We start from the raw sequence: 13440 nt of genomic DNA on the forward strand, positions 1-13440 counted from the left end.
CTGTTTCAGTGCATCTGAAGAAGTGTGCATGCACACGAAAGCTCATACCAAGAACAAACTTAGTTGGTCTCTAAGGTGCTACTGGAAGGAGTTTTTTTAATTTTGTTTCGACTACGGCAGACCAACACGGCCACCTACCTGTGACTAGGTGATGGCTTAGAAAGAGATCCACTCACATCAAAGGAGAGAAGTACAGTGGTACCTCGGGTTAAGTACTTAATTCGTTCCAGAGGTCCGTTCTTCACCTGAAACTGTTCTTAACCTGAAGTACCACTTTAGCTAATGGGGCCTCCCGCTGCTGCTGCGCGATTTCTGTTCTCATCCTGAAGCAAAGTTCTAAACCCAAGGTACTATTTCTGGGTTAGCGGAGTCTGTAACCTGAAGCGTATGTAACCTGAGGTACCACTGTATATTAATGGCCATTATTCATGTAAGCATAGCCAAGTCCAAAGTCAAGACTTGATTTTCATAGACCTGGGGTTCTAAACAGGCACCACAGCACCTTCAGACACTCAGTAACACCTGCCAAGGTCTCTTGCCTTTCTGAATTGTTAAATTTTTGCTTTTGTGTGCATGTGGGGGAGCAATGGCAGGTTTCTTCTTCTTCTTCTTCTCCTTCTCCTTCTCCTCCTCTTCCTCCTCCTCCTCCTCGTTCTGTTTGGGAGAGAAGTTCTGAAAATCACCACTATATTTCTTCCGTGAACTGAATATTTTTGTGATTCCCACAGCAGTTTCTGGCGTTTCCAAGCATGTCTCTGGTCCGGAAAAAGGTGGCCAACCCCTGAGATGGGGGATAATAACCTGTTATCCTGTTAATAACCCCCATTCCCCCCCCATTTTTAAGTTCCTTACTCCCTTGCGGTTCTGAGACTGCATTCAATTGCTGGCATGGTTCACCTTCCATCGTTAGACAATGTCCGCTGTTTAATGAGCATTCAGTCCGATTGTTCGTGGGGAGGTTGGACGATGTTGCGCCAAAGTGTCACCTCACACTTTCCAGTGTCTCTACCCCACCCTCACTGTCCTTAAAAATGAAAATCCAATTTTTTGGGGGAAGTGGATTTATTGCCCAACTCCCCATCCCCAAATCCACTGCTCCGCCAGAATTTTGTGGTCTCTGATTGAATCCCACCCAAAAAGTGTGGCAGTCCGGAAGCGCCCCATGTCACAAGCATAGCTGTCAACTGTCCCTTATTTGGCGGGAAACTCCCTTATCCCAGCGCCGTGTCCCGCTGCTGTCCCTTATTGATGATGTCCCTTAAATTTCCCAGGTTTCAAAGGAAGCAGCTCCTCTCCCTCCCTCCCTGCCGGCCAGGGAGGAGGGAGGCTCCAACTGTGTTGCTTGGCTGCGTTGCTCACCCAATAACGTGTCTAAGAACGACTGGGGGGTGCAGCTTGCATGCCTTGTGCCGATCAAATCGGCCGTGTTGCCTTTGCTCAGCGCTTCCCAGCGGAGAGGTGACGGTGGTTTTCCTTGCTGCATCCCCTTTGCCGGGTTGCTGCGCTGTGGGAACCACCGCTTGAGGCTTCGTTTGGCTGCTGGCTGGGCTTTCTGTCTTTGGCTCGGAGGGGCTCAGAAGTTGAACATACCTGTGCTTGGAAAATCCCTTATTTTGGCTGCTGATCCCTTATTTTCGAGGCTGCTGGTCCCTTATTTTCAAATCTGTAAGTTGACAGCTATGGTCACAAGTGATGTATTTTATTGACAAACACGACAGCGCGTTTTAAAATGCAGCCGAGGAGAACTCTCCGGAAACTTTTCAAGCAGCTCTGATTCTCGTTCTCCCCTTTCCCCAATCCATCGGTGCCTCCAGCTGTCAGTTTTTGTTTTTCTCTGGCGTGAGATCATGCTGGGGGAATGTCTAAGGTGGCCGGCAGCCAGGGGCGTGAACAGCAGGAGAGGGAGAAAGTTGGTGTCTGAAACACCCACCTGGACCGTGGAGATTGCTGGAGAATGTCTCCATTTGCCAGGGAGAGAACTTTGCCCCGGACCACGTCAACAAATCCCTTCCTGTGGGGATTTCCTAATAGAACAATGTTCCAGGTGCTGAGAATCAATTACGGTGCCGCTCGTTTAAAACGCCTCCTGCACCGGTAAATCAGGAATGGACAACTCTGAGCTTGGAATCCTGTAGGATGCCAGCTTGGGTGAAGTACACAGAGGCATGCCTAGGTTTTTGGTACTGTGTTTTAGGATTTTGCAAGGGGTGTGTGTATGTGTATAAGATTTTGCATGGGTTGGAGAAGGAGACTAGGGAGAAAACTTCTGACATAACGCTAGAACTTTTGGACACCCAACGAAGCTGATTGTCGGAAGGTTCAGCACAGGCAAAGGAAAGGACTTCTTCCTGCAGCGCGTAGTTCAACTGTGGAACTCACTGCCACAAGAAGTAACGGTTGGCTTTAAAAGAGGGGTAGATAAGTTCATGGGGGATAGTGCTATCGATGGCTACTAGTCATGATCTCCATGTCCTGCCCATGTCATGCTTGCAGGGTCCCCACAGCCATCCGGTTGGCCACAGTGAGAACAGAAAGTTAGGTCGGCATTGGTCTGATCCAACAGGCCTCTTCTCTCTTTTAATTCCTCCCCATCAGCCTTGGATATGTGAAAACAACAACAACAACAAAATTTATTTATACCCCGCCCTCCCCGGCCAGAGCCGGGCTCAGGGCGGTTAACACTAGTAAAATTACAATAAAAACATAATGGGGGGGGGACCAATTTTAAATACAGGTTAAAATGCAGTTTAAAATGCAGCCTCATTTTAAAAGTAGTCCATAGATCAAAACCACAAGGGGAGGGAAACATAAGGGTAATAATATTAATTAAATAATAATAATAATAATAATAATAATAATAATAATAATAATACTATATTATTTATACCCCGCCCATCTGGCCAGGCCTCCCCAGCCACTCTGGGCGGCTGCCAACAGAATATTAAAAACACATTAAAACCTCAAACATTAAAAACTTCCCTAAACAGAGCTGCCTTCAGATGTCTTCTAAAAGTCAGATAGTTGTTTATTTCCTTGACATCTGAAGGAAAGCCGGCGTACAGCTTCCGGGTCATGTGGCCAGCATGACTAAGCCGCTTTTGGCGAACCAGAGCAGCGCACGGAAACGCCGTTTACCTTCCCGCTGGAGCGGTGCCTATTTATCTACTTGCACTTTGACGTGCTTTCGAACTGCTAGGTTGGCAGGAGCTGGGACCGAGCAATGAGAGCTCACCCCGTGATGGGGATTCGAACCGCTGACCCTTTGATCAGCAAGTCCTAGGCTCTGTGGTTTAACCCACAGTGCCACCCGCGTCCTTCCGACAACCATGGCGTTCATTAAATTCAAGCAAGTTTTTGACCTTATGGCAGTGGAGGCTTTTATGCTCTGATGCTTGGGGAAAACATCAGCAAGGCTGAGCCAAACTGTAGCTGGGTGAGAGGTAAGCAAACGCCGACATTCTCCCTAGATGTTTTCCTCTCTCTCTCCCGCCTCCTTCACACACCGCCCCCCCCCCCCGGCCATGTTCTGCAGAGGCAAAGCAAATTATGCAAAATAAACCGGGCTGCTTTGCATATCTGATTTGAGATTGCTGTGTTTGCGTGACCTTGGGGCACACTCTGAATGCTTTCCTACACTGGTTCCCGTTTTGGTGGGAGCGGCGGTTTTCAGATTTCTCCTCATTGTGCCGAGAATCCTTCCTAAGTGATAATATATAATAATTTATTATTTGTACCCCACACACCTGGCTGGGATTCCCCAGCCACTCTGGGCGGCTTCCAACAAAGATTAAAAATACATTAAAATGTCACTCATTAAAAACTTTCCTGAACAGGGCTTGGTCCTCTGCCGGGTGATGGAAGCACTGAATGACCTATGATCTGTGGGCTATTATGCCCAAAATATGAGTCCCGGTTGCAAGTATTTATTCAGTGACTCCAGCTTCCTTGGGGTTCTTCCCCAGGTAATACAATAATCTACAGAAGGTGCCAGATAGTTAGCAAGTCTGTCTTACCATAAGGTAAAAGGTGGCGCTGTGGTCTAAACCACTGAGCCTCTTGGGCTTGCTGATCAGAAGGTCGGCAGTTCGAATCCCCGCGACAGGGTGAGCTCCCATTGCTGTGTCCCGGCTCCTGCCAACCTAGCAGTTCGAAAGCACACCAGTGCAAGTAGATAAATAGGTACCACTGTGGCAGGAAGGTAAATAGCGTTTCCATGCGCTCTGGCTTCCATCACGGTGTTCCGTTGCACCAGAAGCGGTTTAGTCCTGCTGGCCACATGAACAAATGCCGGCTCCCTCCGCCTGAAAGTGAGATGAGTGCCGCAACCCCATAGTCACCTTTGACTGGACTTAACTGACCAGGAGTCCTTTACCTTTTACCTTTTACTTTACCGTACCCATCAACATCCGAGTGATCCAAATTGGGATGCTCAGGTTTTTTTTGGTCCCATGAGAGCCAGCAGACTCACCAGAGCACCGGAACAAAAATATATTCTGGGATCTAGTCAGAAGCCAGGAATGACTTCTGTAATTCCAGGATATCCCACTTAAATCAGGACGGTTGAGCTGTATGTTTTAACACCTTCTTCCTCACCTTTCTCTAGGTTGAGGTCCTCTTCAGCCACTCAGATACACACACACACACACACACGCACGCACATATATACAGTGGTACCTCGGGTTAAGTACTTAATTCATTCCGGAGGTCCGTTCTTAACCTGAAACTGTTCTTAACCTGAAGCACCACTTTAGCTAATGGGGCCTCTTGCTGCTGCCACGCTGCCGGAGCTCGATTTCTGTTCTCATCCTGAAGCAAAGTTCTTAACCTGAAGCATTATTTCTGGGTTAGCGGAGTCTGTAACCTGAAGCGTATGTAACCCGAGGTACCACTGTATACACACACACACACACACACACACACAAATATAGTACAAAGACAGGAAGAAACACTATGGACAGAACAAGAAGAATAAAGACAGAGTATGAATGCTTCACCTATAGGATTATAAATCATTTAATGTGTTAATGCGAATGGAAATCGCTAAAATTGTAGCTGTGGTATAAGGTTTTGTTTTTCTGACTGGTGTGTAATCGCAATAAGATTATGGAACGCAGAAATTATGTAAATAATCAAGCTCTAGCATGCGGGTGGCCGCATAAATTGTATAATTTGGCATTTGGAAGATTGGCATTATTAATTGTATTATAATTTGGTATTGACATATTGAGGCTTTTATTGGATTATTGCAGTGCTTTTTTCTGGGGGTACGCATACCCCTAAACATTTTGTAAATCTAAGTTTGACCTCATTGAGGGGGCAGTGTTTCAATATGAGTAGGAAAATGAGAGTACACCTAAACATAATTTTTTTTAGAAAAAAAGCACTGGATTATTGAAATTGAAAATTAATAAAAAATATTACTGGGGGGAAAGGAACTCAGATATGTAAGTCTCTCTATTAATTCATTTAATCCTCTTTTAAAGCCTCCAAGTTGGCAGCCGTCACTGCCTGCTGTAGCAGCGAGTTCCATAGTTTAACTAAGTGCTGTGTGAAGAAGTACCGTATTTTTGACTCCATAAGACACTCTTTTTTCTTCCTAAAAAGTAAGGGGAAATGTCTCTGCGTTTTATGGAGTGAATGCATGGTCCCTGGAGCCGAATTGCCCAGGGGCAAAAAGCAAATGATGCTCTTTTTTTTTTGGAAAGAGGGAAGTGGGTGTTGAAACAAAGCCGCTGATCGGCAAGCGATTGGGAGCGAGATAAGGGAGCATAGCAATAAAGGAGGCTGCCTGGAAGGGGGGAGGTAAAGACGGCGAACTTGCAAGGAGAGGAGACAGGAAGACTAAAGCAACGAGGAGAGAAATTAGAAGAAAAGGAGGAGCAAAAAACTGCTCCAGCTAAGGAAAAGACACTAAGGCAAACAAGAGGGAAGAGGGTGCTAAAAGGAAGCAGCTGATCAGTAAGCAATTGGAAGGGAGTTAAGGGACTCTAGAGATAAAGGAGGCTGCCTGGGAGGGGGGAGGTAAAAGCCCATGGATCCTCAGGATTTTTACATTGGGTCACCCCAAATTCACCATCAGATCACATAGCATGTCCATGGCTACAGCCTGCACCAAAAAAAATCACGCATCCACTGTTTTGTGGGGTTGCAATGGCGCAAAAACCTGGGTACAAAGCACAGAACCACATGGATTCTCAGGTTTTTGCATTGGGCTACCCCAAACTCACCTTCAAATCACCACAGCATGAACCACAAAAATCATGCATCCACTGTTTCGTTCAGAATATTTTTTTTTCTTGTTTTCCTCCTCTAAAAACTAGGTGTGTCTTAGGGTCAGGTGCATCTTATGGAGTGAAAAATACGGTACTTTTTTACATACATTTCAGGCCAAGCACCGCTGAGGCTTGTTGGGTCTCCGAACTGGGGTGAAAACCCCCCTCTGCTGATAGCTGCCAGCTTTGCCAGCTGCTGGCGGCACAAGAGCAGGCACTGCCAGTTTTTCATCTGGCATCCCTAGCCCTGCCATCATCGCCAACTTTTCTCATTTTTGCATGTGGCTAAAAATAGTTGGAGCCACTTGCTTTCTAACCGCTGCCTGACCTGTGGCAATATAGCAGGGGGAAGCTTTTCCTACTGAATCGATAACTGGAAAAGCTTTGACTTCCTCAACTCTTGCCTGCCACAGAGATCTTTCAAAGGCACAGGTAGCGGCGACTGCTGGTTGGAAAGCTGGGATCACGAGATCCAATCCATCAGTTTGGTTGAATTTTAACTAAACAGTTCTAATTGGATTTTGAATAAATATGCAATTATTCGTGACTGCTTCAAATGTCATTGTGATATTATCTTCCTTAGCGGTAGTGCACACTGCTTTCTGAATAATGCTTTTTGTAGGGGAGGGGGCACTGGGGGTGAGTTTTGGAAAAAGTTTGGGAACTACTGATCCACCCCAGAATGAACTTAATTCATGGTCAGTTCAACCGATGAACTATTTTTAGGTATAGTTCAGAGATTTGTTTTGAATGAATACAGTGAACTTTGTTCTGCTGCTGAACTGGTTCCCATTCCAAGCACAGTCCAAATTTTATTCTAGCCCCAATTCAGTGCTCTTAAGGCAGCGGAATACAGTGGTAACCTCGGTTCTCAAACGTCTCCGTTGACAAACGTTTCGGAACCCAAACACCGAAAACCTGGAAGTAAATGCTTCCGTTTTTGAATGTGCCTCCTTCCGCTGCGTGTTTTTCGATTTTCTCAATTGAATTGAGGCTTCCATATTGAGTTTTTGGTTTCCAAACGTTTCGGAACTCGAACGGTCTTCCGGAACGGATTACGTTCGAGAACCGAGGTACCACTGTAGCAGAATACCGTATTTTTCTGTGTGTAAGACGAGGTTTTTTCTTTAAAATTTTTGTTAAAAATTGGGGGTCGTCTTATATATGGATAGTGCATAGGGGGGATGTGTGATTGGTTGCTGCTGCGAGCCGGAGATTGTCAGTGGCTATTGGGCGTGTTATTGTTGGCTGCATCAAGGGCTGGTGTTGATTGGTGGTCACTGCAGCAATTGGGCGAGCGATTGGCGGCTTCTGCTGGCGAAGAGGCAGACGATAAGCTTTTGCTATGCGTGCGAGTGGCAGTGTAGGTCAGGCAGATGAGCGATTTTCAGCAATCCCCCCTAAGAAAGCTCAACAACTATGGGCAATCCAAAACCCTAAAATGTATTTTATATAATTGGCTTTTTATTTCTATTCTTTGTATATCGTATTGTTGTTTTATTGCTATGGCCGATGGCTGATGCAAATAAAGAATCATTCATTCATTCAATCAATCAATCTTTCCCGCAAACTCTGGGCAATCTCTCCCCATTTCTTAATTTGGAGTCCCCAAAAGGCAATATATTTATTTGGACCAACAAAAATGTCTCAAAATATTGAGCAAGCTTTTGAGTTGGAGTAGCTCAGTGACAGAGAAAGTGCTTCACGTGGAAAAGGTTCCAGATTTAATCCGTGGTATCTCCAGGTAGGCAGGCCTCATCTGAAATATACATTTAAAATTATATCGCAAAACACTGAATCCTGGGAGCTGCAATTAGTTAATACTGGTGCTGAAAGGAGAACCCTATTCCCCACACAAGTCAAAATTCCCAGAGTTCCCTGAGAAGAGAAATTGATGGTTAAACCACTATGGAAACTAGCTCTGAGCGGAAAAGAGGGTTTGATTGAAACTTCCTGTATATTTGCTTTGGCTCTGTATGTAGATCGACCTGCCGACCTAAGTGTGTCCTTTGTCTTTGCGGTTTTCTTGTTGACTTTGGGCATTTACAATACAAAAATCCTTGATACAAATTCGAATAATTTGTCTTATACACGGGGGCGTGTTATACAGTGGTACCTCTGGATGCGAACGGGATCCGTTCCGGAGCCCCATTCGCATCCTGAAGCGAACGCAACCCGCATCCGTGCGTCTGCGCGTGCGTGGGTCGCAATTCGCTGCTTCTGCGCATGCGTGTGACGTCATTTTGAGCATCTGCGCATGCACGAGCGGTGAAACCTGGAAGGAACGTGCTCCGTTACTCCTGGGTCGCCGCGGAGTGCTACTCGAAAATTTTCATCCTGAAGCATATTTAACCTGAGGTATGACTGTACCTACCTATGTACATATTTAACCCGAGGTATGACTGTACATAGGGGACGCGGGTGGCGCTGTAGGTTAAACCACAGAGCCTAGGACTTGCCGATCAGAAGGTTGGCGGTTCAAATCCCCGCGATGGGGTGAGCTCCCGTTGCTCGGTCCCTGCTCCTGCCAACCTAGCAGTTCGAAAGCACGCCAAAGTGCAAGTAGATAAATAGGTACCGCTCCGACGGGAAAGTAAACAGCGTTTCCGTGCGCTGCTCTGGTTCACCAGAAGCGGCTTAGTCCTGCTGGCCACCCGGAAGCTGTACGCCAGCTCCCTCGGCCAATAAAGCGAGATGAGCGCCACAACCCCAGAGTTGGCTATGACTGAACCTAATGGTCAGGGTTCCCTTTACCTTTACCTTTATGACTGTACATGGAAAAATACAGTATACCCTCCTCTGCCTGATTTCCGTGTGCCTCAATTGACCATGTCCAAACCCCGTGTTTCTTTTGATCCTAGTTGTAGCTGTCGTCGCTGAAGATGTCCAATAATGGCCTAGAAGCAGAAGACAAGCCCCCAGCTCCTCCAATGAGGAACACCAGCACGATGATAGGCAGCGGGAGCAAAGAGGCGGGACCCCTGAACCACGGCTCCAAACCTTTGCCTCCTAATCCGGAAGAGAAGAAGAAGAGGGACCGCTTTTACCGCTCCATCTTACCAGGAGACAAAAGTACGCTGGCTTCATTTTTGCCTTTTGCTCGCTCATTGATTTCATTTGAGAATTGCTCCCCGTGAAACCGCTGCTCTTCCATGAGGATGTTTTTAAGCAGAGGTTGGGTGACTGTGATTCTGTGTTTCTAGAGTCTCGGAATCATGTCGCAGAATTGCAAGGGACCCCAAGGACCATCTAGTCCAGGCATGTCCAGCAGGTAGATAGCGATCTACTGGTAGATCGCCGGGTGTTCCTGGTACATCCTGGTTGATCTCTGGCCCCGCAGCGATCTTCTTACAAAACCCCTCTCCAACTTTGGCTTACTAAAAAAAAGCTCAACATCTTTGGCTTACTAAAAAAAGCTCCACAACTTAAATATCTGAAGGAGCGTCTCCACCCCCATCGTTCAGCCTGGACACTGAGGTCCAGCGCCGAGGGCCTTCTGGCGGTTCCCTTGCTACGAGAAGCTAAGTTTCAGGAAACCAGACAGAGGGCCTTCTCGGTAGTGGTGCCTGTCCTGTGGAACGCTCTCCCAGCAGATGTCAAAGAGAAGAACAACTACCAGATTTTTAGAAGACATCTGAATGCAGCCCTGTTTAGGGAAGCTTTTAATGTTTGATGCATTACTGTATTTTAATATTTTGTTAGAAGCCGCCCAGAGTGGCTGGGGAAGCCCAGCCAGATGGGCGGGGTATAAGTAAGTAAGTAAGTAAGTAAGTAAGTAAGTAAGTAAGTAAATAAATAAATATAATAATGATGGTTAGATCAATGCCAGTTTTTTTTATACTGTGATTAGATCGCAGTCTATTGGGAGTTGGCTGTCCCTGATCTAGTCCAATGCTGGACTAGTTCAAGAAATGCAGTTGCTTGGTTTCATTGACATGAGCCCTTCGGATCATTTGACAGAGCCCTGTCTCAAGGCATCTCTGTTTGTCCCTTGCCATCCTGGTTTCGCACCCTTCTTTTTCTGGCATGGCTCTTTCTGCGACAGGCCGAAGCTCAACAGGTGAAGCTCCGACACCGCTGCATCTCTATGCTGGGAAATGCCTAACCTGTTGAATGTCTGCCAACCACATTGCCGTTTAAAAAGCAAACTCTTCTAACGGCAGGAGACGTGGCTTCGGCAAGTCAGATCAGGAAAACATCTCATTGCTGTTTCTTCAGTCGTGAAGAAATCAAACAAACCCTTTGCATATTTTTAGCAGCAAGTCAAGATTGTTTACTCTTGGGTTTAAGTTGCAATCTTGAGCTAGAATTCTAATTGAGGCTAGAATCCTCAAGACACGTCCTTGGGTGCAATTTTTTTTTTTTAAGCGAGAGAATTTGCAGCTCGAGTAAATATGTTTTGGATCCGACATATTTACTCAGACGTAAGCAGCGACTTTGAAGGAGGCCAGAAAGGGAGACCCGGACATCAATAAAGTCTTTCCGAAGGAATTGCTTCCGTTGAGGCACCCCCAAAGTGATTTTCGATATATGTATAAAACAGTTAAATATATAACATTTTGCTTATTGAAAAACAATTTTTTAAAAATAGATATATATATATTTTTAAGCAACTGCACAGACACAAAATCAGTATTCAGTTGTACCTTGGAAGTCAAACAGCTTAGTTCCCAAACATTTCGGCTCCCGAACATCGCAAACCTGGAAGTGGCTACTCTGGTTTGCCAACTATTTTGGGAAGCCGAACATTTGACGGGGCTTCCATGGCTTCCGATTGGCTGCAGGAGCTTCCTGCAGCCAATCAGAAGCCGCGCTTTGGTTTCCAAACGTTTTGGAAGTCGAACGGACTTCTGGAACGGATTCCGTTCAGCTTCCAAGATGCGACTGTAGTTCCAAGTTAGATGCCAACGGGGATAAGTGTTTTAGAAGGCTTGTTGAAAGAGGAATGCCTTTAACAGGGGCTGAAAAGCTGATAGAGAAGGCATCTCCTCTGATACTAATAGGAGAGAGATTCTATTGGTAGAGGAACCATCATATCAGAAGGCCCAATTCTGACATCATGAGGATCAGACCTTCCTGATAGAATGGTAGCTGTGGGGTGCACTTCTGCAAAACACAGCAATCGGTTGGATATGTGGGAATATTTTGCCCCTCCCCAAGCTATGTAGGGGTTCGTACATCGAAACCATACCTTGTATAGTATTTCCTTACTATTTCTTTATTAAATTAATATGCTGCCCTTTATCCGAGGATCGCGGATCCCCACACGTTTAAAAGGCAATAGATTATTTAACTAGCCCAAACCCCAGAGAAGAGAAATGTTTTTGCCTGGCACCCAAAGTTATATAATGATGGCGCCTGCGTTGCCACCCTCCAGACCTTTCCTGGAGGAGGCGCACAAAGAAGGGCCACAGATGATGGTCGCAGGGGCCGGGTCGGTTCATATGGGGAGAGGCAGTCCTTGAGGTATTGCGGTCTGAGCCGTTTAAGGCTTTATAGGTCAAAACCAGCACTTTGAATCGGGTCTGGAAACCAATTGGCTGCCAGTTTAGTCGAACTGGGATTGGTGCTCAAACCGTCTTGTCCCAGTGAACAGACTAGCCGCCGAATTCTGCACCAGACTGTCTTCAGGGGCCGTCCCAAGTATAATGCATTGCAGTAGTCTAACCAAGAGGTTAAGGGACACGGGTTAAACCACAGAGCCTAGGACTTGCCAATCAGAAGGTCGGCAGTTCGAATCCCCGCGATGGGGTGAGCTCCCGTTGCTCGGTCCCTGCTCCTGCCAACCTAGCAGTTTGAAAGCACGTCAAAGTGCAAGTAGATAAATAGATACCGCTCCGGCGGGAAGGTAAACGGCGTTTCCGTGAGCTGCTCTGGTTTGCCAGAAGTGGCTTGGTCATGCTGGCCACATGACCAGGAAGCTGTACCTCCCTCGGCCAATAAAGTGAGATGAGCGCCGCAACCCGAGAGCGGCCACAACTGGACCTAATGGTCAGGGGTCCCTTTACCTTTACTTTAACCAAGAGGTTGCCAGAGCATAGACAGCAGTAGTTAGGCTATCCCTGTCCAAATAGGGGCACAGCTGGGCCACTGTGGCCACCTGCGCCTCAAGCGACAGCCGAGGGTCCAGAAGTACCCCTAAACCACGTACCCCCTCCTCCAGAGGGAGTTTAATCTAGCCCAGCTTGGCCCCCGGCCCACAAATATTGAGTGGGCTGAAGGACCTTCGGCCCCCTATATTTGGCGTCCCAGCATGCCATGATCTTCTGCACAACAACCTGGTGGAAGTCACGGGTTTTTGGCTAACCTTCTACCAGTTTGGGGAAAGATTAACCCATCAGAGAAGGGAGAGGCCCGCTTTTAAGAATCGAGGTTGTAAAAGTTTTAAAGTTCTGGCCTTGCTTTTAAAGGCCCCGTCGAAAATTCCCACAAACGCTATCAAAAGGGATTAGATTGCAAATCCGGGTTCAGCGGGCCTTAAAATTGCTAATCCCCATAAGCTCCTGCCTCACGCTGCTCTGTACAGTGTTTTAGCATTGCCGGGGGGGGGGGGGGGGAAGAGATAGAGAAAAAAAGGAAAAAAAAGATTATAGCGTTAATATTTTAATGCGTTCAGACTCAGACCGCCAAAGCTCTTCGGATTTTGGACGGCGAAAACCATCTGTTGCTCGAATGCTCTTGTAATCCCCCCCATCTTATAACAGCGTATGGCCAGTGGTATTTAACAGGGTTTGAAGGTAATTAATGTAGTTCTCCGTAGCTGCAGTCGTGTGTTTTGCTTTTAAACTGCTTATGCAAGGACACAGAAAGAGTTAATGGCATTAGGAGAGAACCTTCCACGCTGGGCTAATTTAGGGGGACTCTCTAAAGTGGGCACAGGGGATGCGGGTGGCGCTGTGGGTAAAGCCTCAGTGCCTAGGGCTTGCCGATCGCATGGTCGGCGGTTCGAATCCCCGCGGCGGGGTGAGCTCCCGTCTTTCGGTCCCAGCTCCTGCCCACCTAGGAGTTCGAAAGCACCCTTAAGTGCAAGTAGATAAATAGGTACCGCTTTATAGCGGGAAGGTAAACGGCGTTTCCGTGTGCTGCGCTGGTGCCGGCTTGCCAGAGCAGCTTCGTCACGCTGGCCACGTGACCCGGAAGTGTCTTCGGACAGCGCTGGCTCCCGGCC

General features: G+C 47.0%; 1 protein-coding gene across 2 annotated transcripts in view; it reads left to right on the top strand.

Moving 5' to 3' along the window:
- PAK1 (p21 (RAC1) activated kinase 1) overlaps positions 1-13440 on the top strand; it is a 101262-nt gene that overhangs the window by 52412 nt on the left and 35410 nt on the right. For both annotated transcript variants that reach the window (XM_083609937.1, XM_083609938.1), the window contains one exon: positions 9134-9344. In XM_083609937.1, coding sequence (XP_083466063.1) covers positions 9155-9344 — 190 coding nt within the window. In that variant the 5' untranslated portion in view covers positions 9134-9154. The remainder of the gene's footprint in view (positions 1-9133; positions 9345-13440) is intronic.

Source organism: Podarcis filfolensis (assembly GCF_964270895.1).
Source record: "Podarcis filfolensis genome assembly, chromosome: 4".
Lineage (NCBI taxonomy): Eukaryota > Metazoa > Chordata > Lepidosauria > Squamata > Lacertidae > Podarcis > Podarcis filfolensis.